Source organism: Podarcis muralis, chromosome 9 (assembly GCF_964188315.1).
Source record: "Podarcis muralis chromosome 9, rPodMur119.hap1.1, whole genome shotgun sequence".
Classification (NCBI taxonomy): domain Eukaryota; kingdom Metazoa; phylum Chordata; class Lepidosauria; order Squamata; family Lacertidae; genus Podarcis; species Podarcis muralis.
The window spans coordinates 28,563,115-28,589,008 of NC_135663.1; the positions used below are offsets into that span (position 1 = coordinate 28,563,115).

The 25,894-nt window shown below is 45.2% G+C and overlaps 1 protein-coding gene across 9 annotated transcripts in view; it reads right to left on the reverse strand.

Annotated features, from left to right (window-relative positions):
• PDE5A (phosphodiesterase 5A) overlaps positions 1–25,894 on the reverse strand; it is a 124,885-nt gene that overhangs the window by 54,770 nt on the left and 44,221 nt on the right. Inside the window, exons 1-2 of one of the 9 annotated variants that reach the window (XM_077934004.1) lie at positions 20,719–21,109; positions 591–1,179 (exon numbers count right to left, since the gene is read on the reverse strand). In XM_077934004.1, coding sequence (XP_077790130.1) covers positions 591–1,179; positions 20,719–20,837 — 708 coding nt within the window. In that variant the 5' untranslated portion in view covers positions 20,838–21,109. Of the gene's footprint in view, positions 1–590; positions 1,180–17,280; positions 17,467–17,493; positions 17,581–17,780; positions 18,093–18,178; positions 18,334–20,718; positions 21,110–25,894 lie in introns of those variants that run through there. The other 8 variants (XM_077934002.1, XM_077934003.1, XM_077934001.1 and 5 more) reach the window with 8 other exon arrangements.

Here is a 25,894-nt window from a genome sequence, read left to right on the forward strand (position 1 = left end):
CCATGTACATTCACACAGAATTTTCTAAATAATGAGAGCCAGTAGTGTGTAGTGTTAGAGTGTTGGGCTAGGACCTTGGAGACCTAATCCGGGCTCAGCCTTGAAGGTCACTGAGTGACCTTGGGCCAGTCACCATCTCCAAACCTAACCAACCTCACAGCTTTGTTGTGATTGTAAAATGGAGGGTGAGGAGAGAACTGTGTACACCATGGTTGAGCTCTGTGGAGGAAAGATGTTTGGTGTGGCAAATATTCAGCTACAGTGGAACCTCTACTCACGACCACAATCCATTCCAGAGGCCTGTCCGGAAGTCTAAATGGGTCGCTGGGAGAGGCACTGTTGTGGGCAGGTGGCGATTGCCTGCTTCTGTGCATGTGCGAATGGCAATTGCCGCTTCAGCACAGGCACGAATGGCGATCGCCGCTCCTGCACATGCGAGAACAGCAGCAAACCCACCAGTTACTTCCAGGTTTGCCGCTGACATTGGGCGAAATGGACGAGAGCAGAGGCAGACATAAGAAGAGGTTTGACTGTAGATGAGTGGTCTCTCTGGATAAAACGCACCCACCGCACAATTATTCTTTGTTTACCTCATAGGCATCTTTGATGTTCAAAGGCTGCCCCAAAGCTGCCACGTGTCCCACTATCCCTTTGTTCCACTCCAGACGGATGCCATTGTTTGAAGCTTCTTCCAAGGTGGAACCTTCGGCAACGTCAAAGAGCCTGCTGATGAGAAACTTCTCATTGGAACTGTCTTCACACACCAGAAAGAGGGAGTAGCGGTCGGCGGCAATGAGTTCGTGGATGTGCAAGAAAATTTTGTGGCAAAGGGCTGTGACATCCAAGTGACTGGAAATGTCCTTCACCAATTCTAAGAGCCTTGAGCACTGATCCCCTGCATTGCTCCCAAGCGTCCGAGGCTGGAGAGGCATCTGCTCCTTCTTTTCAGAGTCCGACAAGAAACTCACGGTTCCAACACAATCCTTGACAACAATAGGCCTAAGGGGCCTGTCAAACTCAGAAGCAGAGATCTTCCTGGTTGGGGGTGTGGGATTAGTGCTCTCTGCCCGCGCAGCCTGGTGGCTGGGACAAGAACAGGCGTCACCGTGCTGCTTGGCCCCCTCTTTGCACACTGGTATGGGATGAACTCTCTCAGAAAACCATGCATTGACCATCTCTCTGCAAAAGATAGAGAAGTGCAATAAATAATGGCTTTAATAATAATAATAATAATAATAATAATAATAATAATAAGTTATTATTTATACTCCACCCATCTGGCTGGGTTTCCGCAGCCACTCTGGGCGGCTTCCAACAAAACACTAAAATACAATAACCTATTAAACATTCAAAGCTTCCCTAAACAGGGCTGCCTTTAGATGTCTTCTAAAGGTTTGGTAGTTATTTTTCTCTTTGACATCTGATGGGAGGGTGTTCCACAGGGTGGGTGCTACTACTGAGAAGGCCCTCTGCCTGGTTCCCTGTAACTTGGCTTCTCGCAGTGAGGGAACCGCCAGAAGGCCCTCGGCGCTGGACCTCAGTGTCCGGGCTGAACGATGGAGGTAGAGACGCTCCTTCAGGTATACTGGACCGAGGCCGTTTAGGGCTTTAAAGATCAGCACCAACACTTTGAATTGTGCTCAGAAACGTACTGGGAGCCAGTGTAGGTCTTTCAAGACCGGTGTTATATGGTCTCGGCGGCTGCTCCCAGTCACCAGTCTAGCTGCTGCATTCTGGATTAGTTGTATTTTCCGGGTCACCTTCAAAGGTAGCCCCACGTAGAGCGCTTTGCAGTAGTCTAAGCGAGAGATAACCAGAGCATGTACCACTCTGGCGAGACAGTCCGCGGGCAGGTAGGGTCTCAGCCTGGGTACCAGACGGCACTGATAAACAACTGCCCTGGATACAGAATTGACCTGTGCTTCCATGGACAGCAGTGAGTCCAGAATGACTCCCAGGCTGCACACCTGGTCCTTCAGGGGCACAGTTACCCCATCCAGGACCAGGGAGTCCTCCACACCTGCCCGCCTCCTGTCCCCCAAAAACAGTACTTCTGTCTTGTCAGGATTCAAACTCAATCTGTTAGCCACCATCCATCCTCCAACCACCTCCAAACACTCACACAGGACCTTCACTGCCTTCACTGGTTTCGATATGAAAGAGAGGTAGAGCTGGGTATCATCCGCATACTGATGAACACCCAGCCCAAACCCCCATAAAAAAGGAATAAACGTTTAAGGAAGGCTGATCCCCAAAGTGTAGTCTACTACCCATGCCTTATACACGTGGCAGATTTTTTTTTAAAGATGTAGACGTTGTGCAGCCACATGCTTGTCCTTTGCTGAATGTTCTCCGTTTCAAGCCAACACAGAGGCTGACTTGAGCACTTAACATCTTGCGTCTCATAAAAAGGATGCATTCCCTCATCAAAAGCTAGCATCAGAAGTTCCGCAATACTTACCCTTCCTATTCCTAATGGCTCAGAACTCTGAAGGATTGCAGATTTAGAAAGAAAATAATGGCCAACATGCAAGACAGACAAATGTAAATCTGACACGTTTAAAAAGCAAACACGAAAAAGCTTAAAATGCTGAAGCAACACCAGTTCCATGTCAATTCTCCAATCTATGTAAATTACTCAAATTAAGTGTGTGCTGATTTCTTTTACATACATTTGCTTTGTTTCTGCTAGTTGTGGGGATGGCCTCTGAAATCCTGCCCTTTAACTACTGCAAATTATGCTCAGTGCCTTCTTCACACTTAGCTTCTGAGCTGTCAGCAGGCTACACTATGCTCATACACTGACTGTTGCCTTCAGTTTCAAGAAACAGTACAACTCTTGGGATGCTCAGTGATACGGCTGCATGTTTGTTCCCGGGTTCCAGTCTCAGTATCTCAAGTTAAGGCTGCAAATGTTGCCTGAAGCTCTGGAGAACCAATGCCAGTGGAGTGTACAATCAGAAGTCAATTAAATAGGGAGAAAAAAATGCTGTAGATATAAAAACTGTGTTTTTATATTTGGGTTAGATACACCAGGTACTGTCATTAAAGCTAATTCTTTCACTTGCCATAATCCTCAAAACAAAGTACAGCTAATTGTTGCTGTATAATTCAGTTTCTCTGCTTCTGAACAATTGCTCGTGGTAACTCAGGAACGTTACAAGGCCCAATATTTTACAGAACTTTTATCCTTTACAGATGGTGGAGCAATGACTGCCAACTTTCCAGATTATAGTTAGAATGAAGCTTCCATGGAAACTAAAAGACTTAATGTGGAGGGAATAGTGTTGCGTGATACTGAGGCTTTCAGGGACCAAGGATTTGTTCACTTGCGCCAGTTTTCTGCAGGGGCATGATGTTCACTAGAGCTGCTTTGTTTCCCTGCCCATGAAGCAATAATGCAGCCATTGCCTGCCTGTCCCTAGGTAGACCTACTAGATCACTGTGGTCATCCATAAAGTTCCAGTTAGCGGTACCACACATTACACTCCATTGTATAGTGGAGATCTGTAAAGGGGTATTTTGTCCTTGTCCTTTGGAATGTTCTTCACCCTAACCATAGAGGAAGGCTCATGGGTTACTACTTTCCCAAACTTTCCCTGACTGCTAAAGCAAGATGTAGTATTTTTTTGTATTTATAGTGCTGTATTGTTGTGATACTTGATCGTTTTGTTTCTGGTGGTTTATGGCGATGGTTTTTAGTATACATTTTAAGTTTTTGCTGTAGACCACTTGGAGATGTTTTAATATTAAGTGGTTTACAAAGTGATATTGTTTTAATATTAAGTGGTTTAGAAGTGATATTGTTTCGTCTGCATATTTAGGCATATAAAATAAAATTGTACAGCAATGTTCTCAGGATAATGTGTTCTGCTGTATACAGGAATCCCCTATGCACAGCCTTTGATTTTTTTAAAAAAGTTAACTCTCTTCTAACTTTAAACAAACAAACAAACAAATTCATATCACGCCCATCTGGCTGGGTTTCCTCAGCCACTCAGGGTGGTTTCCAGCACATATAAAAACATAATAAAATATCAAACATTAAAAATAAATATCTCTTGAAATAACTAAGACAGAAGAATGAATGCAGATATTGTCTGGTACTTGAACCTCAGGTGCTCACCTGCAGGGAGTTTTTATATTAATTCCATTAGCTAGCTCTGCCTTTTAAATTAGCATATGTTAAGAGGTAAAGGGGATCCTTTTATCTCAGCGTGCTTTTCCTTTCTTGCAGCAGCTCAGCCTGGCTTTCACATAGCAATGCTTACAGCTATTTGATGCCTGTTAAGAATTAGGAATATGGCAGCTTGACTAAGCGGAATGCAGGGATAAAATTGAACTTCTTGTGCCTCGTCAGTAGCCAATGGTCACAGTCATACAAAAAGCTAAAGCATAACTTGCTGCTAAGTGCATGAACGGGAAGGAGCCTTGGACTTCAAAAGGAAGACCCTGGAAGAGTTTAGTTTCAGCAATAAAATAACCTGACTTGTAGTTATGGAGGTATCAGTCATCATGGCTGAACATAAACTCTGGAGGAGTGGGAGTGGGAGCATGTGAATCCAAGACTTGTGGCGGCTCCTTCTTGCTCACGTGTGCAACACTAAACCATGGTTTAGCATTACATGCCAACATGGCCACAGTGTTTGCTTTTGTTTTGTTCTGAATCCTCAGACAAGTTGTCCCAGAGCCTTGCAGGATCAGGAGGCAATGCGATGATCATTACAGCAACACAATGCAACACAGCACACCACTGGGCCAGGCATGTTTCAGAGACACACATTACATCCACACTGTACATTTAAAGCATATTTAATGCACCCCACCCCCAAAGAATCCTGGGAACTGTACAGTGGTACCTCGTGTTACAGACGCTTCAGGTTACATACGCTTCAGGTTACAGACTCCGCTAACTCAGAAATAGTACCTCGGGTTAAGAACTTGGCTTCAGGATGAGAACAGAAATCACGCGGTGTGGCAGCAGCAGGAGGCCCCATTAGCTAAAGTGGTGCTTCAGGTTAAGAACAGTTTCAGGTTAAGAACGGACCTCCGGAATGAATTAAGTATGTAACCAGAGGTACCACTGTAATTCACTGGGAATTGTTGATTAAGGAGGGCTCTCAGGATTTTTTGGAGGAAGCCTTGTTATTTAGAAGTATGCTGTGGAAGCATCAACTGCGCTACTGTTGCAACCTTGGTGTGATTGTTCAGGCTCTGGGCTTTCCATATTTTGCTCACAATCTAAGGAGCTAAATGTATAACGCTAGTAATCTGGAGGACTTCTGGTCTTTATTCACTGCCTTCTTCCAGAGAGCCTCTATAGCCCAAGAAACACGAGAATGTCAAGATTGAGTTGCTACACTGCAGAAGCTTGCATTATGCAGAAGATTGTGTCTGATAAAGTCTACAGAGGCACTCCAAAGAGGAAGTAAATAAATTAATTTAAAACAACACTGAGAACATAAGAGGCAGACAGGGAGACTGATTTAATCAGATTGGAGTCAGAGGCAGCGTTCACGCAGAAATGCCTCCTTTTACAGGATTGTCAAACAATGTGATTCTCGCCCGCTGCTGGTGTTATTTTTAAATAAGGCAAACAGTGTGATCAGTTTGTTAGAGTGAGAATACCAAAAAAGTACCCTCGTGTGAAACTGTTATTACTGGCGCCCTAACAACTCAACTTAGCTTCCAACTATCTAGAATGCAAGAGTCGTGGCTTCGCCCTATAAGGGATTTCTCATTGTTAATATGGAGAGCACAGTAGAACCAGAGATATTGAAGGTCAAGGCTGCAAACAAAACATACAGATGTGTTTACGCAGCTATTTTTGTTGCCTTCTGATCCCATGCTCAAAATACCAAAAGGAGCAAAACAAGACTTAAAGGTTGTCCGACCGGAATATTTCAGAAAGGGCCTCTCCATTGGCTGCGCTCCACCACCAGATTCCTCAGGCTCCTCCCTCTCGCAGGAGTAGGCAACAAAATCTGGGGGGGGGATCACACCAACAACCCTGTACCCTCTAGAGGGAGAGATGGGACTGCATGACCTCTCCATCGACTCAGCTGAAAGACTAGCAGTTTTTGGCTCCTTCTCTCTTTGAAGTCTTTCCATTCCACTACAATAACTCTGTAACACCTTGGGAACCATGGCTCTAACTAAGGAATCCTGGAAGCTATAGTTTGTTACAGTTCCTGGGAACTGTAGCTCTGTGAGGGGCTCCTAACAACTCTCAGCACCCTTAACAAACTACAGTTCCCAGGATTCTTTTCGGGAACCCATGACTGTGAAAGGATGCTTTAAATAAGGACGTATGGTGGATGTGACCTAAGAACCGGTGCCTGAATCTGCTTTCTTCTTTCTCCCTCCCAATCACATTTCCTTTAGCTCAGGGAACATTTTTAGCCCAACAGGCCAGGACCTTATCTCCTGTTGATCATCGGATGCCATAGTGTCATCAGGTAAATGACACCTGTCAAAGTCCATTGTGCAGTAATTCCAAAACACCTGACAACCAGTCGGTTGTAAGCCTAAAGCCTGGGATTATCGTATTACCGTACTTTTCTGTGTATAAGACTATTTTTTTTAATTCTAAAATCATGTTCAAAATTAGGGGTCGTCTTATACATGGGTAGTGCATTGTGGAGCTGTGGGATAGGTTGCTGCTGTGAGTTGGAGATTGTCATTGGTGGCTGCTGCAAGGGCTGTTGTTGATTGGCTGTTGCTGTGGCAATTGGGCGGTCGATTTGCTGCTTTCTTCGGCGATGGGACAGAGGATAGATAGGTTGGTCTGGCGATGCACGCGAGGGACAGGTGAGGGGAGTGGCTTTTTTGCATTTTCACCTTTAAAAAGCTCAACAACTGTGGGGGAATCTCCCCCATTTTCTTAATTTTGAGTCCCCCAAAATAGGGGGCGTGTTATACATGGAAAAGCACGGTATTTATGTATTATTTGTTAAATGTATATCCTACCCTTCCTCTCAAGGGAATCCACTGTAGCAAACACATGAACAATAAAACAATTTAAACATATTGAGAACAATTCCAGTAATCCAATGTAGTCTGCAACTGTATCTGTAAACTGCTCTTGCAGCCTTTTTCAGCTGAATAGTGATGCAAAAATACCTTTAAAAAAAAAAAAAGGAATGATGGGGGAAAGTATTTTGCATTTCTGTTCACTGGAAGTAGATTGATCATCATTCTAGTCTATTAACACATTGCATGTGGAATGAATGTGTGGAAGCGAGCCCCAATGTATAAATGGAATCTATGTCCATACAAGCTGGTTATATGTGAGCTGTGTTCAGTTGTTCAGGTTAATGCATGGCAGTTGAAGGCGGGGACACTGCGTGCGATCCTGCTCCCCCTCCAACATCCATTCACTCTTCATGGATTAACGTATGAAGAACTCTTAATTTGTCTCTAATGGGGGAAATGGCACTGCTAACCACATCTGCTCAGAAACATCTCATTGAACTCAATAGGACTTACTCCCAGTCCATTATGTGGGGTTAGGATTGCAGTCTTTGACCAGAAAGCCAATGTTAAAAAAGTGATTGGCTCCACCATATCTGCAAACCAGGAGCCCACAGATGGAAATGATTACATTTGCCACCTATTTGGTGGGAACAAGATTCCTGAATGCATGGGCAGGGACTGGCCCTCCCGTCTCCTTTCCATAGCAAGCAACAAGAAAGCCCCACTGAATACATGAACCATCTCTGCTGGATTGCACCTGTAAGCGCTGAGGTTGATATGCACCAAGTTACTATCTGAGTAACAGACAAAATATACGAAAACCCTGCTCAGAAGAGGCAATGAACTCTTATGGCAGATTCTTTCAAGCACCGTTAAATGCCCTTCCCCTTTTCTTTCTTCTCTAAGTGTAACTACAACTACTCAAAAGGTACAATTTGTCACCTATACCTGATGTCCTCCAGATATATTTGGACCACAGCCATACTCACTGGGGCTGATGGGAATTGTAGTCAAAAACATCTGGAAGGTACCAGGTTTGGAAAGCTGAACTAATTCCTAGCATGAGCTAATCTCAAATGGCACACACTCACACAAGCCGACTAACAACCGTATATGGTTTTCATGCCCTAGAGTTCAGTCCACGGCCCTTACTTTGCAGGAATAAAATATGCTGTTGATTACAACTTATGAGAAATCACAAGACATTTTGCCAACAGTCAAAGCAAGAACTGGAACTTGTTCTGAAACCTATCAACAAAATCACATATGTGCCCATTGCATAATCATTGGTCTCACATAGCACAAGGAAGAAAGTGCTAGTTGGTCAACGCAGGATTCCCCTTTTTATATCTTCCAAGGATTTTTTTTTTTAACGCACACCATTCATCATGTGCATTTTATCTCAGATCCAAGGTTTACAGCAGGCAGAGGCACGTTATTATATTACAGAGCAAATCTACTGTAATTATGGGTCACTGCCTGCTAGAGCACTTGGTACAAAGATTGATTAGAGCTCTGGAGATGGCAGAACGGAGCCAAAAACCAACATGTTATTTCATAGCCTGCAAAGAAAATGACCACTTCTATGAGATGGGTTTAGCTTCTTGCTTGTTTTATAAACTGCAGGTGCACATGCTTGGATATAAGATGCAGAGGATGGAGCACTGGTCTTGAAATTTGTTTTTAAAAGGAATTCAAATCCCCCTTCAGCTCTATCTCATCTTGGGCAAGTCACTGTCTCTCTGCCTAGCCTACCTCATAGGGTTGTTGTGAACTCTCAGCTCCTTAGCAGAGGGGAGGAACACAAATGTCGCTGTATATATTTTCAAACCATTCTCAGGGAATCTTACAGCTACCTGACACAAAATTAAATTTCTGTTTAGGGCATTTTGTGATTCCTTGACCTGCTTGTCACATGTGACAAAAGCTCATGAACATACAAAAGGAAACCACTGTTAATTATGACATACAGCCATTTGTCATGTGACATGGGGCTTCCAGAAGACATTTCTGGGTAGGATTTGTTTTCTTGAAACTGCTTATACTGAGATCTTAAAATGGCATTTTCAAGTGCAAACAAAAATTAGTAAAATCAGACCTTCCTAGAAGCAACATCCTAGGGAATCCTACTATGATCCTCAAATTTTGTAAGTTCATAGTCCTCACAGTTTCTGAGAACTTGTAAACATGGCAGTGTGACAAAGGGCGCAAAGCTAAAAACAATTTTAAATGCCATCAATCTACTGGCCTCCTGCTTGCACCATCACCATAGCTCTCTGTAACCATTGGAACACTCCCAAAACACTGGATTGCACTGTACATATAAGTATTTTGCAATTTCAAATCTCATTTTTCAAAAAATGCTAATCTAACATTTCGTAAAAGATAAACTTGTGATTCTGCATAGCTGGGAGTTATTAATAACAGGACTAGCATAATAGAAACCAGCTATAATCTTCAGTACTGAGAGAAAGAATACCACACTTTCTGGCACAAAAGGGATTGAATTCCGACAGGGACACATCTTCGTGGCAGTGATGCAGTGGAGGGCTGTGTGTGTGTGTGTGTGTGTGTGTGTGTGTGTAAGAGAGAGACACAGACAGACAGACAGACAGACAGACAGAAACTATATAAAAGCTGCTGGAATTTAGTACTCAAGTTATGATAAGCTCCTGCACTTCAGATTCAGGACTACACCACTGCTTCTTGCTAAAATCTTTATTTCTCATTCCTAAATCTGATCAAAAGAAACAAAAGTGATAATTCATTACCATGTCTATTCTCCCCTGCTCTTAATAAACTTTTTCAATTAATGGAAAAGTAATTTCCATAGAATGCAAACTGAGTTGTAAGGTAACTGATGGTCAACAACCAAAAGCTGAACCAATTTTGTGCTTGAATATGGGTGAAATGCCAAATATATGCGATATTCCAAATACAGAGTGTTGATCCTATAAAGGCACATTTTGTGCCAATTAACTTAATATAAAATGTGATTGGCAGTATTCCTGCCCCTAGCGTGAATTCAGTTTGGATTTGCCCTCAAAGAATGTGCAAAACTGCATCTCAATTTCCAGTGCTTTTTTCTGGGGGGCTGCAGGGGGACGCATACCCCTAAACATTTTGTGAATCTTTGTACTTTTGTCCATTTACTGTATTTATTTTCCCCGATTTGAACTATAAAATGGTGATTTTCTTGGGTCATTATGAAAGTACCCCTAAACAATTTAATTTTTTTAAAGAAAAAAAGCACTGCCTATTTCTACAGATATTTTCTCCCTCCTGCAGGGATGGGCAGAAATATCCGCATATATTCAGGCAATTGTTCACATAGCTCTTCAGATCCAAATCAGACCCAAGTGAATAGAGCACATTCATTCATAATGAGACTAAGGCTGCATTCAGACATGGGGCTGTGTTACTTTGAAGAAATGGAGGCAGTGAGAGATTTTACTTTCTTGGGCTCCATGATCACTGCAAATGGTGACAGCAGTCACAAAATTAAAAGACGCCTGCTTCTTGGGAGAAAAGCGATGACAAACCTAGACAGCATCTTAAAAAGCAGAGACATCACCTTGCCAACAAAGGTCCGTATAGTTCAAGCTATGGTTTTCCCAGTAGTGATGTATGGAAGTGAGAGCTGGACCATAAAGAAGGCTGATTGCCGAAGAACTGATGCTTTTGAATTATGGTGCTGGAGGAGACTCTTGAGAGTCCCATGGACTGCGAGAAGATCCAACCTATACATTCTCAAGGAAATCAGCCCTGAGTGCTCACTGGAAGGACAGATCGTGAAGCTGAGGCTCCAATACTTTGTCCACCTCGTGAGAAGAGAAGACTCCCTGGAAAAGACCCTGATGTTGGGAAAGATGTAGGGCACAAGGAGAAGGGGAACGACAGAGGACGAGGTGGTTGGACAGTGTTCTCGAAGCTACCAGCATGAGTCTGACCAAACTGCGGGAGGCAGTGGAAGACAGGAGGGCCTGGCGTGCTCTGGTCCATGGGGTCACAAAGAGTTGGACACGACTAAACGACTAAACAACAACAACAATACTAGCACTTCTATCCCAATTTCGAACACTCCTTTAACACCACAGTACCTGTTACAATATGGAACCATGGGGTGTTTTTTTTACATATACATTTGAATGTTCTGCTAAATTTCTTTTACACCAGGTGTTACACAACAAACATCACTGGACATGTTGCTACTCCCCCAACATTTACACATTTCTGTTTCCTCACATGATTCACCCATGAAAACTGCAGAAAAACTGTATGATGCTATACTGCCTAAATTTTGTCAGTTTTACTCCTGAATTTTTCTTGTTTAACACAGTTGGAAACAGATTCTTTTGTGAAAACAATTAACAAACAAATGGGTGCCAGATTCCACTATATTCTGCTAGATTTGCAGAGGTGGCTGTTTGTTGTGTGAAAGAGCAAATAAAATGCAGAAATTATCAAGTACAATGGCGGACTTTGGGCTCTCAAATATTAGGGGCACCCTGTGCAACACTAAAATTGTGCTTCATTCTATAGCATAGTTGTGGTGCCCCCTGCAGTGTGATGCCCAGTGCAGCCACACTTGTTGAGATACCCTAAAACCACCTGCATCATGTAAAGAAACATCAGGAAAATAGAATCAACTGCCGTCTGAGATGCAAGCTGAAATAAAGTGATTGGCAGCCAGAGAAGAATGGCAGACCCAGAGCATGTGTGTCAGAGGGAATGTTTGTACCCTCCCAGATAAGGGTTTTCGAAATTGCACTCCCTTCTCAGTCCCAAGTGAATCCAGACCCTTGAAGAAAACAGCAACATATTTTCAGCTCCAGCAGCATATTAGGGACGCTTATCTACTGGAAGGGACGCGCTGTTTTCGCTGCAGAAATGAATATGCACAGTTATTCGTGGCCTCCTTACACTTCCACCCAGTGCTGAACATCTATTTTAGGAGCTAAGGTGAGGAATACTGAATGACGAATGAAACTCTTATTAAAATGAGATGGTTTTCATTCATCATCTCATTGAGCAATCTTTAAGGGATGTCTTTAAGAAAGATCCTAGTATTCCAATTTATAGGTAAAGAAGGGTAAGCCAATAATTTTGCTGGCAGTTTTTTGCTGGCTGAAAATGCTAAAAACCCAGATCCAGAACATACTGCTAGATCAGCCTTTGCCAACCCATCACCTGTTTTCAACTATAACTCTCACCAGCTCCAGCCAACACAGCCATGCCGGCTGGGGCTGGGAACTATAGTTCAAAACATAGGGAAGGTATCAGATAGGCAAAGGCTACACCAGGGATCAGCAACCTTTTTTGGCCGTGGGCCGGTCCACCATCCCTCAGACCATGTGGTGGGCCGGACTATATTTTGAAAAAAAAAAAATGAACGAATTCCTATGCCCCACAAATAACCCAGAGATGCATTTTAAATAAAAGGACACATTCTACTCATGTAAAAACAAGCTGATTCCTGGACCGTCCACGGGCCAGATTGAGAAGGCGATTGGGCCGCATCCGACCCACGGGCCTTAGGTTGCCTACCCCTCGGCTACACTGTATCAAAATGGTTGATAAGGTCACAACTCTCCAAGAACTTATTCTGAGAAGGATCTATGAACTCTGGGGGTCCAGAGCTGTACTACTGTGCATCCTGCATATTTCCGTGGGCTTTCAGTAAAAGAACTGCCTTGTCATCATGCCAAAGAACAGTCCCCGCCTTATAGCTCATACTGAGGAATGCTAAACATTCAGGAACACAGATCCAATTTCCAAAGCAAGCCCTGCTCCTGGTGTGATCTCATGGATTCTTATGAAGCCCTGTTAATTCAAGTATGTTGTATGGCCTTTTAAAAAGGAAAAAATAAAACAGGTTTCCAAGATAATGGCTTTAAGGAGTATCTTTATACGAAGTAATTCCTCCAAAAGCTCACTGAATACTTTTTAAAGTATCGGCCTTGATCCTCTCCATGTTCTGTGTGTGTGGAACTGCTTATGTACACTGCACTTTAAGCCCAAGTCCAAACAACTGTCTGTTCACTAAAGAAGGAGGGGCTGTGATCCCAAACCTCTGCTGACCGCCTACCCCCCGGTCAAGCAGGCTTTTTAAAATTACTGTGAACACACAACCTACTCCGCACATGTATAGCCTGGAAAGAATCACACCCAAATTGTTTATATAGCCTAAACTTCAGTAGGCCCTGTTATAAATACAATGCCGGAGCCCTCTCTCAGTTCTCTTAGGGTGAAATAAGCTAAATGTATTACAAGATAAACATGAACTGCAAGTGACAACCATGAGCAGAAACATAGAAAGTTAAAACAAAACATGAAGGCGGTGTCCCTCTGATGCTGAAGATGCCATTTGAAGAGTACGCTGTGGGGATTCTGATATTATAAATTCAAAGCTGCACTCCTATCTACACACTTGGGAGAAAAGCCCCAATGAATATAATTAAGCCTACCTATGAATAATATGGACGGGATCAGAATACATGAACTCTTGACAAAATTGTTTCAAAATGGATTGCAGAAGCTTTTCTATACAAATGAGGCTGGCACATGCCAAGGTTGAGAACTCAAGAGGCTGTACCCATTACCTGGAAGTAAGCCCTATGAACACAGTGGAATATACTGTTGAGTAAACCCGGATTGGACTGGGATTCATGCATTTTTTATTTACCCATAAACAAATCACCATTACTATGTTAGTAGTTTGGAGCGTCTGTCCCTGACTCCATCTTCACAATCATTCATGTGACTGTAACCAAGCCTAAATGTACGCCACTGAAATCACGCAAGCAAATAGCAGCAGTATCCGCTGCTGTAGATATTTTAATCTGCAAATGGTACGTAAATAATTGCATGGTTTACTGCCTTATTCTTGGACGTTTCCCTTCCATTGAAATTACATAATAGGCAGTTTCAGCCACAGCAGATAGCGGGATAAATAACATAGGTTTTAGCAGAAGTGCTGAACAGGACATAAATAAAAAAATGTGTCCCAGGAACAGAACATTGGAAGGGTCCTGGTAGATGAGGCCAGTGGCCCATTTCATTCAGCGTTCTGTTGACACAGATGCCCCATGGAAAGCCCGCAAGCAGGACCTGAGCGGAGCAGCACTCTCCCCACCTGTGAGCCCCAGAAACAGCAATTCGGAGGCATAATGCTTCCAAGAGCAGGAGCAGAAGAAGAACATAGCCATTGTGGTTAGTAGCCATTGACCGTTTATCCTCTGTGAACTTGTCTAACCTATTTTAATGCCGTCCCCCTTGATCGCTATCCACAGTTCTAGCTATGTGCTGTGCAAAGCAGCATTGTTTTTCGTCTGTCCTGAATCTTCCAACATTCAGCTTTGCTGGATGGCTCTGAGCTCTAGTGTTATGAGAGAGGGAGGAAGAAATTCTCCCTATCCACTTTCCCTATACTATGCATCACAGAATTATAGTATCATAGAACTGTAGAGTTGGAAGGGACCCTGATGATCATCTAGTCCAAACCCCTGCAATGCAGCATGCCACCCATCTCTTTCATGTACCCCCTACTCCCCTTATTTACTTTTCTTTCTCTAAACTGAAAAGTCCCAATACTGTAGCCTTTCCTCAAAGGGCAGCTGTCCCAAGTCTGAGTTCCAATATCCCGCCTGCCTGATGAGCAAATCTTGGAAACCATCGCTTCTGAATGTTCCTTTCCCCCTACACCACCTGCCGATTTGACGACCCATACTTGCAAATCCACAGTTGTGTAAGCAATGGAAGGAACTCTTTTTGTAAGTACCTGTATGACAAAATGAAACTCTTCGGTAAAATTGGTTCAATCAGTTCTCTGAATAAGGGTCTAAAAACAATAGCATTCACACACAAGAAAGGTATCTGAATTCTCAGGTGAGCCCCAAATCTTGCAGAAGTACACAATCCTTTGGCAGTGGTGGGGAAACAAAGGTGGGAGGAAACCCCTAAAACAGTCCAACAAAAACTGCTCAGTGGACATAGAATGTTGATGGTAAAAGGTAAAGGGAACCCTGACCATTAGGTCCAGTCGTGGCCGACTCTGGGGTTGCGGCGCTCATCTTGCTTTATTGGTCGAGGGAGCTGGCGTACAGCTTCCGGGTCATGTGGCCAGCATGACTAAGCCGCTTCTGGAGAACCAGAGCAGCACACGGAAACACTGTTTACCTTCCTGCCGGAGTGGTACCTATTTATCTACTTGCACTTTGACATGCTTTCGAACTGCTAGGTTGGCAGGAGCAGGGACCAAACAACAGGAGCTCACCCCGTCAAGGGGATTCGAACAGCCGACCTTCTGATCGGCAAGTCCTAGGCTCTGTGGTTTAACCCACAGCGCCACCGGGGGTTAAAAAATGGCTGAAAACTAGGAGCGTTGGGGAATGGAATGGAGTATCTTGAACAGGAGCATTCCAAGTCACAACACTTCTTTTACAGGTCCCATTTATTGTTAAAAAATTTACATTCCCAACTTCTCATAACTCTACTCACCAAGCTGTTGTCATTTATAAGAAAGCATGTTGCTATCAGAAGAAAAGGACAAGCTCTGCCTCCCATAAGCCATCCATCAGTCTAGCTAATCAACATGGAATTCAGAATTGCTGCAAAAATCTAGCATGTTTATACAAGCTGCTGAACATTCGCTGGACATATCTGAATACCTTGCCAGGAGCGTTTGACCTTGGACTAAATCGGATGCATTGACCACAACTTTCAAACTGCCTCCCCCATGGTATTATCATGACTTCAGTATGAAACATTATAAAATGCACAAATAGATATCTTTTTAGATTATTTAAGATGGAAACACACCCTTTTATTTTCAAACAGTTAACTTTCAAACAGATATACAAAAGATGAACCACCTTCCACATTTCACTGCTGTAAGTTTATAAAATAAGTTTTGAAGACTGATTTCCACCAAATTTAACATACACAATTTTTGTTAACAATTCTGAACTCACAGTAGAGCCTTACAGGGTGTTTCCAAATAAGCCCTAAAGTTAAAAACAGGAGACTGTGATCATGTTAGGAATATGGTATAGCATTTTACTTAAGCTTTAGCAATAACGTATCTTTACGACCAACACAAAACAATTCCCAGCATTTAAAAATGGCCATTCATCCATCTTCACGGGCTAAAAACAACAAGCCAACACAATTTTATATCAATTCGGAACAACTTTCAGTTTCTAAGGCTACAAATCTAAACACACTTACTAAGGGGTATGCCATGCTAAATGCGGTAGGGCTTGCTTCTGGTACAAATTTATAGGATTGCACAGATTAAGCCACGCTCAAATCTGAAGGACTTACTTCAAAGGTAACATTGATATAATCAGCCTATAAAGGAAGTATCTTAGCTTGAAAAACTGGTATTTCTCAAGGGTAGCTTAAAAGGTCCCTGTTTGACATTAAGAAAAGGTGTCCTATAATATGCTAGCATTATACATATCTAGACAGAGATCCCACAAGGCTGCAGAACATGTAACACTGTAATATGTAATATGAACAATTAAACTATACATAATTGGGATCACATATGCATTAAATATGTCTATGCCTATCAATAGATAATGCAGCTAATAAAGATATGTATTAGCTGCATTATATAAATACACCAAAGCATAGTTTAATGCTGTTTTAGTTGATTGTCTGCCTTTCAGTCAATTAATCAACTAACAGAATTAAAGTAAATTAGCACATTACTGAAAGGTCAGGTATCAATGTCGTTTTGAGAAATTGGGAGATAATTTTAAACTTAACCATTTCTTTCCCCCAACAGTTAAGTAGGAAAAGCCATTATTTTTCCATTTCCTGTGATAGGTACACACCACAACCGAAACAGTCTAAAATATGTGCATCTGTGCATTTGCCTCTCAACTTCACTAACCAAAATCAGCTCCCAATTATTAATCAACAGAACCTTAACAGATTGATACGCAAATCAGAGCATGCTGCTCCAATGATTATGCATGCATAAAGATACTATATTCTGCACCATAAAGAGCAGAATTTATGAACATCCAAATGTGGTAAGCGTCACACAGTACATATTCACAATATATCTGGGTGCATTTAAGAACTGTTGCCAGTATCATTAGTGGCATGATGTACCAAAGTGAATGAAAGACAGAAGGGGATCACTTGACCCCATGACCTGGAACACATTAGATGCATTATGCCTATAACTACATTAAAAAAGCAAGTAAGAATTCTGAAAGCCTGTGCCAAATATTACACAGCTGCTATGTTTGGGGTTTAATCTATTAGAGCTTTCCTGCGTAAAGTTCTTACCACAAAGCATCAGCGTTATTCCACTGCAGTTTCACCCCATTTCCACACTTCCCCTTGGCAGGCGGCGATAAACCCCCAACACATTACACGGAAGTAACTTCCGCTGAAGTATCAGCGGCGTGAATAAGAGGCTGCATTCCCCCCCCCCTCCCCAAAATGCTGCGGGCTTCAAGAAATCTTCCAACCGCGCGCGGGAGGAGCGCAGTAACTTACTTCCAAACAAGTAAAAGCGCTGCAGACCAGGCGCAATGACACCTCTGCTAGCATCTCAGCCTCGCCCCCCCCCCCCGCCCCCAGGTTAAAGTCCTATTCTGATTTATTTACTTATTTGGGCTCGAAATCTCTGATGGGGGCATAGAGGAGAAGAGCCTGCCTGTTGAGGGAACCTTAAAAAAAAAGAAAAGGCAAACAGCAGGAAGAGGAGCTTGCCAGACGCAGATGGGAGGCAGTGACCCGAGCAACCTGCGAGTCAATAATTGATGGGAGCCTCTTTGCCTTACCGCACCATCCCAGGCGGAGAGGCACCGCCGCGGCCAAGTCAGGCAAAGCCCATCCCTCGCCGCTTAAGGGATCCGGGAAGCCGGCGGAGCAGCAGCAGATGGCGAAGCCCTGGAGGGAAGCCCCGGAGAGAGCGGGGCGCAGGGCGAGCTCGATGCAAGAGGCGATCCCGGAGGCGCCCCAAAGGACAGCGCAGGGAGGCCGGGAGACTTTTTTCCTTGCTCGCCTGCCTCTCCACAGCGGGGCTCTGGAAACCTCTCTCTCTCTGCGCATCGTCCCGTCCGCTCTTTTGTTTATAACCCTTCAAAATGGAAACCTGACTCCGCTGCTAAAAATAGCCGCGATCCCGCGGGCCGAGCAGCGGGTCCTCGGCGCTCCAGGGGAAGGGGAGGAAATATACCTCGTTTTGTCTCCGAAAGGCAGCATGTCAAACAAGAAAAGGAGCCAGGAGGGAATCCAGGCGCGCGGCTTTGATCTATCTCGACAGTAAATCTTGGCGGAACAACATCCCACCCGTCCTTCCCCCATATAGCAAAAAGGGGAAGGGAGAGAGGAAAAAAGGCAAAATAAAACCCACCCTCGCGGAGAATAAATTCCCAGGGAAAACTTCTTGTCCTGGCTGGGCTGTCACTAGAGCGGCGTGTAGCGCAGCGCTGCCCCCTGGCGGGGAGCGGGGACCACGCCTCGTTCGCTGACAGGGGCTTCTCTGCGTAAACTTACCGCAGAGTTGCGCTACCAACTTCTCGTCAAGGGTCGCCTCATCCCAGGCATCGCTTGGCAGCAAAGCGAGGAGGCACCGCTTCCCCAGCCTCCGCCAAACACCACGGTTTGCGCCCTCACAAACCCGCCTCCCCACATCTAAGCCCATTTTAGCCCAGCAGAAAGCCCTTGGCTTCCGTGCCCAAGCCCCCAAGGAAAGCCTGTCTTTGGGTGTGGTCTGCAGGCACTTGGGAATGCCACTCTGCGGAAGCTACTCCAGCTTCCCAGGGTTACCGGTGCTTGGATGAGTGGCAGCCAGGAAACAACATCTAGGCCACCTTGGGTTGAAATATAAGGGTATTAAATATAAGGAAGTAAGTGGAAGTGAGAGCTGGACCATAAAGAAGGCTGATCACCAAAGAATTGTTGCTTTTGAATTCTGGTGCTGGAGACTCTTGAGAGTCCCATGGACTGCAAGAAGATCAAACGCATCCATTCTGAAGGAAAGCAGCCCTGAGTGCTCACTGGAAGGACAAATCCTGAAGCTGAGGCTCCAATACTTTGGCCACCTCATGAGAAGAGAAGACTCCCTGGAAAAGACCCTGATGTTGGGAAAGATGGAGGGCACAAGGAGAAGGGGACAACAGAGGACGAGATGGTTGGACAGTGATCTTGAAGCTACCAGCATGAGTTTGACCAAACTGCGGGAGGCAGTGGAAGACAGGAGTGCCTGGCGGGCTCTGGTCCATGGGGTCATGAAGAGTTGGACATGACTAAACGACTAAACAAAAACAACAACAAAGTGGATTTCATTCTCAAAACATGAAAGCTGCATATAACCTTTGATTTGCAACATTGGCCTTAATTTTCCTTAGGCTGGGACTGGTGAACCTGTGGCTTTCCAGATGTTCTTGGACTCCAACTTCCATCAGTCCCAGCCAGCATAGCCAATGGTCATGGAGAATGCGAATTGTAGTCTAGCAACATCTGGTTCCCCCATCCCAGACCTTAGGTCCTGCCTACATGGCAATTCACAGGCTTGACTCACTCTCCCTTAATGTCTCCTGGACAGTGAAACTGAAGCACAATCCTCTCATCCAATACCTTCAGTATACTCATATAAATGTCTGCCTATCCATGAATTCTAAAGCTTTTCGCCAGCCCATAGATGGCTGGAGATTGCAAACAAGAAAAAAATAATCCCATTCGCTTTTACAGTTGTCAAATTGTCCAAAAAAAAAGGGCAAGGGAAGATTGCAACCCACTGGAATCTTCACTAGGATCCCACATAACTGGGATGGCCTAAAATAAAGCCCTTTGCATTATATGGAGATGTGATTAAGAAACCCGTTAAAAAACAAACAAACGGGTAGGTCTTAAATTAAATAGCTGGCAACCCTCACTGGAACTGGAAGCCGATGTGCGAACACACCGTCTTAAGGGATCTGCAGATCCTGTTGGCTGCAAAAGTGGACTGACAGGCGTGTCCCGTGCTTCTTTCTTGAAAGCTGAATGCGGCTTACTCCAGACTTGCCAAGAAAGAGCGCACGAGAACTGCATCCTAGCTCTGCAGGGTGTGTTTACTCCGAAAGAGCGGCATCCTAAACATTTTTTCTCTGGAGCTATGATGCCATGGAACTGCGTTCAGCAGGCCGCTCCTATGCACTTTGACTCGGAAGTTAGCCCCACAGCAGCAAGTCCAACGCGCAGCCCTCGTGGTCTGCGCGCTGGGGAGCTCGGCCTTACGCGCAGGGATCTAGTCTCGCGTGCATCTAGCAAAAGTTGTACCCAACTCTTTCAGGGCTCTGCTGGCGGGGGGGGGGGGGGGGGATTCTTCGGAAGCGCTCTCAACAGACGCCTGAATGTTACCTGCAGCGTGCATTATTTCAGTCTCCGGAGACAGGAGCGTTGCTGCTGCCCTATGTGAATGTGGCTCTAACAAGGCGCTGCAGGGAATGGTCACGGCTCCATCTGTCGAGCCAAAAAGCGGGGTGGGGGAGAGATCTTAACTGGAGCTGGGCAACAGCCTGCCAAGCGACGGCACAGATTGCACCGCAGAGAAACCCAGGAGAATTATTTGCACGGGGAAGGGTTCGGGCAGCAACACAGAGCGCCTGTTTGTTTGTTGCTTCCAGCTTTGCAGCGAGGCTTCGCTCCTGCGTAAGGGGAGGGCAGATCTCGACCCACCTACCCCGAGCTGCTGGCGCGACGGCGTCCCCCTCCTCGCAGCGTGGCTCTTACCTTGTCCCTTTCCGAACGAAGTAAGAGCGGGTGAAGTCGCCGTGGTCATCCAGCCAGGCTTCCACCGCTTCCTCCTTGCTCTGCTGTTGCAGCAGCCGCGGGTGGCAGCTGCCCTCCATGGCTAGATCGTCCGCTGACGGCAGCGAGGCGATCGCAATGCCTGCCCCGGCTGCTCCTCTCCTTACGGCTTGCTGCGGATTTCACCTCTTGACCCCGCAGCCCGCCCCCTCCGCGCCCTCCCGGGCTCTCCTCTAGTCCTGGAAAGGCGCGATCCCCCAGGCGCGCTCGGATCCCGGCGCCGGAGCCGCGAGGTCTCCACCCTGCCCCGCCCCCGGGAGCCCTGCCTATCTCCTGGTCCCAGGGCTCCCAGGTGCCTTCCCGCGGTACCCGGACCCGAGCCAGCGCCACGCCTCCTCCCCCGCGGGGATCCAGCCCCCAACGTGCCAGGCGGCCGGTTCCACCTCTCGCGCCGCGCCTGCCGCAGCTCCCCAAGGAGGGATTCCTCCTCCTCCGGCTGCCGCTGCCCGCAAAAGCCCGCGCTGAATGCTGCAAGGCGAGTCTCTCTCTCTCTCTGCCGCTTCTCCTCAAGACCTTCATTTACGCCTCCCGCGATCGCGTGTCACTCTTCAAGGGACATCAAAAAGGAAGGTTCAAACGTTTCCTCCTACAGCCCCTGGTGGCACGTGCAGGCAGGCACGAAGAGCCTTTGCCTTTCCGTATAGGCCGCTCGCGGAGAGCGCTTGTTGACTCGCGGTGTGCACGTGTGAATGCATCGGGCAGGAAACGGAAGGGGTAGGTGTGGAAGGTCTGGACCCAGGCAGCGCCCCCTTCAAATTACAAAAAGATAAAATAGAGGGCACATTGGCTTCTTACTATTGAGCGTCTTGTATGAAAGTGCCCCCAGAACGCAAGTGAGTCCCTGTAACATGGTTTGTGGTCAAGTTTGAAGTCTTTTAAGTGTGAGAGAAAAATAATAAAAAACGCATTGTTTGCTTGGCTCTCAGTCATTGGCACAGATGTTGTACACTGGGCAAGCTGCAAAAAATCTCTTGTATGAAAATGTCCCCAAAGCAGAGTGCTAGATTCTACATTTCAGGGAGATGCGGGCATTAAAAAGAAAACACGTTCCTTATTTTGCCAGAGCTCACGTCCTCTGTTGGCAGTAATGTAAGTTTAATCATTAATGGAAATTAAATGTCTGTTCCATCATTCTTTCCTGATAGTCTATCCCAACCCATTTTCACTTTGCTGTCCAGCTACTTTATGTTCCTGTTTACGATGCCAGCCTTGACACAATTGTTTGCTGCATACTCTGAGTCAGCCCAGCCGTGCGGTGAATACAGAGGGCAGCTGGCCAAATAGTGACTTAGTGTTGGCACAATTAAGCCAGTGATCTTGCTGTGGGGTGAGAAAAACCTTATCACATTACTGTATCTTGTAAGACACCCAGGCAACAAAAGGGGTGTAGCTGGAGTCTCTTTGCCACATGGCAAGAAGATGTAGACCACTAGTTTCAAAATGGTTACACATCAGTGTTGATAAACAGGAATCCGTGCTTATTTACTGGCAATCAGCCCACATTTTACTGCTTCCATTTGGCTGAATCTGCCATTCTGAAGCACATCTCTTAATGTTAGCATAAATGTGTTTGCCTGAATGTGCTTTAAATATGAAGGATGAAAGCACTTAACAGTGAATGCATGTAAAAGGAAAGTGGGGGCATGCCACCTCCACCTCTGACCTTCGCAGGTTCATTTGGCTTTACATTTGGCTGAAGCCTGAGGCTGTATGCACACGACTTCTCCCAAAGAATCTTGGGAACTGTAGTTTGTAAAGGGTGCTGGGAGTTGTAGCTCTGCGAGAGATAAAACTACAGTTCCCAGGATTCTTTAGGAAGAGCAGTGTGGCTTAAGTATGATGTGTATGCAGCCTATGAAAAAGCATGCTTCATGTAGTTTCTACATTTACACGTGGAAGTTATTTAGATGGTTGACTAGAGTGTACATCCCTTTCCCCCTTTTGAACTTTGCACATTAGTCCAGGCAAAATCCTGATGGTATCCTACTTATTCTTACACAATTCTTGTTTATGTAAAATACTGATGGCAAAATGAGCTCTGTGTGTGAGGCAGAGACTGCATATGCACGCACTGTGTGTTCTGCGTCTTGGGAAGGAAAGCACTGTGGATAATAACATACCAAGAGCCCTGCTAGATCAAACCCAAAGATCCATCTAACATCCTGTTTCCCACAGGGATCAAGCAGATGCTTTTGGGAAGCCCAGAATCAGGACAGGAAGGCTCTACTCCATCTCTGTGGTTTCCCCCACAACTACTACTTTCCTCTGAATTGGAGGGATGCCCCAATTACTCCTGCGGTGCCTTGGAGGGTCTTTTGTTTTCCCAAAGGCTAATTTGAATGAATGGGAAATCTCTTCAAATACACATGGAAGGTTACTGAAAATGTAATCAGCATAACTCTGCAAACCATCACACAAGGAAGAAAAGCCAAGTTTAAGGCTATGTAACATTCCATACATTTACAGCACACAGCCCTGACAATTCTGGGAACTGTAATTGGTTAAGAGTGCTGGGAATTGTAGCTCTGTGGGGTGTGTACTGCAGTTCCCAGGGTCCTGTGTGGTTTAAATGTATGGGGTGGATGCAGCCAAGAAGGGAACGTGCAAAGAGAAGAAGAAACATACATCTTGGCTCCATATCACAAAAGCAAACGAATGTTCAGATTATCTAAACAGAACATTGGTACAGAACGAAGCCGTTTTGAAATCAGAGAGCCCACATTTTGAACAAATGCAGGCAGCATGTTGTGATTATGAATGATCTGCTGTTTGTAGCATGGAGTGGCTGGTGGCTGCACAGATGTTTAAGACATGGGTGGAAAGAAGGGGGCCACCAATGTGAGGGTGAATATTTGGATTTAGCTGCAAGCGTTGCTCAGTGTCAGAATGACCTAGCAGTTTGGGGCAATCCTTTCATATTCCTTTCAGGTACCATCACACCATACTACTAAAGACCTGGCTTTGTTGACTTAGCCTAGGAAGTCTGAAAGGCTGTATTCAGCAGCCACAGAGTGATGAGTGGTTTCCTCCACACTGGCTCTACGTTCTGTTTCCTTCGCTCCTAGCTGGGCAGAGAAGCTATAGCCAGAGAGAGAGAGAGAGAGAGTAGGAAGTGGCCCGTTTATGAAGTCGAAATCAGTCTCTACCATATGTGTTGCAATTGTGCAGAGCAGTTAACTCAAACATGAAGGATAGGCTGAATGTGTGAAAGATGTCAGAGGAAGGATGCTTCTGATTACAGTTGCTGGAAACCGCTGGAAGACAGAGGGCTGTTGCTCTCAAGTCCTATTTGCAGGCTTCCCAAGGGCACCTGGTTGGCCACTGTGAGAACAGGATACTGGACTTGCCTGTGCTCATGCTCTTAGGTGAACCATAACCCAGGGATTCATAGAGACCAAAAGCCAAACATGTGAATTTCTTGCATTGGCTTGGGTTAGACTAGGAGACCTCTGACGTGCCATACAGCTCTGTGATTCCACTAAGTTTGGGGGAATGTATTCTTTGTCCAAAGTACACTATAATTTTAATCACTAGGAACAATGTACCTGGGGTATCGGCAGAGGCATCATCAAGTTTCTATCCCGCATCATTATTATTATTTAAGTGAGTTATTCTGTAGGACCCTGCAATCCTGTGTACTTAATGCATCTTATCAGTCACAGCTGGGCCCAGCAGCTGGGCTGGCTCTGGTGAATGGTTTGGATTATTTAAATTCTTGAACACAAAGAGGAAGTAGTAAGCTCTGGAAGTGTAGTTTATTAAGGGTGTTGAGAGTTGTTAGGAAAGCCTTATTCCCCTCACAGGTTTCCTGTGAAGAGAGATTTGATTGTTAAACCGCTCTAGAAAGTGCTGCTCTGCAAGGGAAATAGGTGTCTCCTAAGAAGTCTCAAGGGATGCGGGTGGCGCTGTAGTCTAAACCACAGAGCCTAGGACTTGCTGATCGGAAGGTCGGCGGTTCGAATCCCTGCAACGGAGTAAGCTCCCATTGCTCGGTCCCTGCTCCTACCAACCTAGCAGTTCGAAAGCACATCAAAGTACAAGTAGATAAATAGGTACCACTGCAGCGGGAAGGTAAATGGCGTTTCCGTGCACTGCTCTGATTCGCCAGAAGCAGCTTAGTCATGCTGGCCACATGACCCGGAAGCTGTACGCCGGCTCCCTCGGCCAGTAAAGCGAGATGAGCGCCGCAACCCCAGAGTCGGTCACGACTGGACCTAGTGGTCAGGGGTCCCTTTACCTTTTAAGAAGTCTCAGCATGCTTAATAAACTACAACTCCCATAATTCTTTGGAGGAAGAGCTATGACAGTTTCAAGTGGTATCATGGTGCTTTAAATGTTATGGTGTGCTTGTGGTCTACCCCAACAAGAAGCCTGTTCTTTTGAGAAACAAGAGGAATGTTGGAAAGTTGGGCTCCAACCCACTGTTTCTTGTATAAGTCGTAAAGAAAGAAACACAGAGCGGTGCTAGTGCTGGTGCACAGCTCCCATTTATCTCAGAATGGCTCGTGCTGTAACAGTTTTCAGTGCAAGTGCCCTTTGTTCCGTAAGCCAAGTTAGCTGCAAGCCATTATGTATGAAACATTGCCCTAATGGTGCCACCCAGAAATGTAAGAGGAACACCAAAGGGACTTGTGAAGAACCTTTTCTGGACGATTGGGGCTGAATATTAGTTAGATTAATTGCTTACTGAATTATTTAAAACAGGAAGCCACCAATAATAGCATTATTTATATGGAAGTGGAACATGTGCCCATAAACCAAAGCTCAAAGGGGGCAGAGTCCATAGAAGAACAAAGCAAGAGGGAAGTTGCTTAGCAGCTGTGTTTGTAGTTCAAAGATATCGACCATCACAGGCTTACGAAGCCTTTGGGCAGTGAATTGGAGACTGCAGCATGCCGTTTGCTTCAGGCTTCCTGAAAACACTTGATCCTCTCTGATTTATATTGAATGAAAAGGATCTAAGAACTGGCAACGCCAAAATGGATTTTGTCTTCTATATGCATCACCAATTATGCTGAGCACTGAAAGGAGGTAGTTGGGAGGAAAGATTTTCCTCTGCCAATATGGACCTTGTAACCAGTGTAGTTTAGTGGGAAGA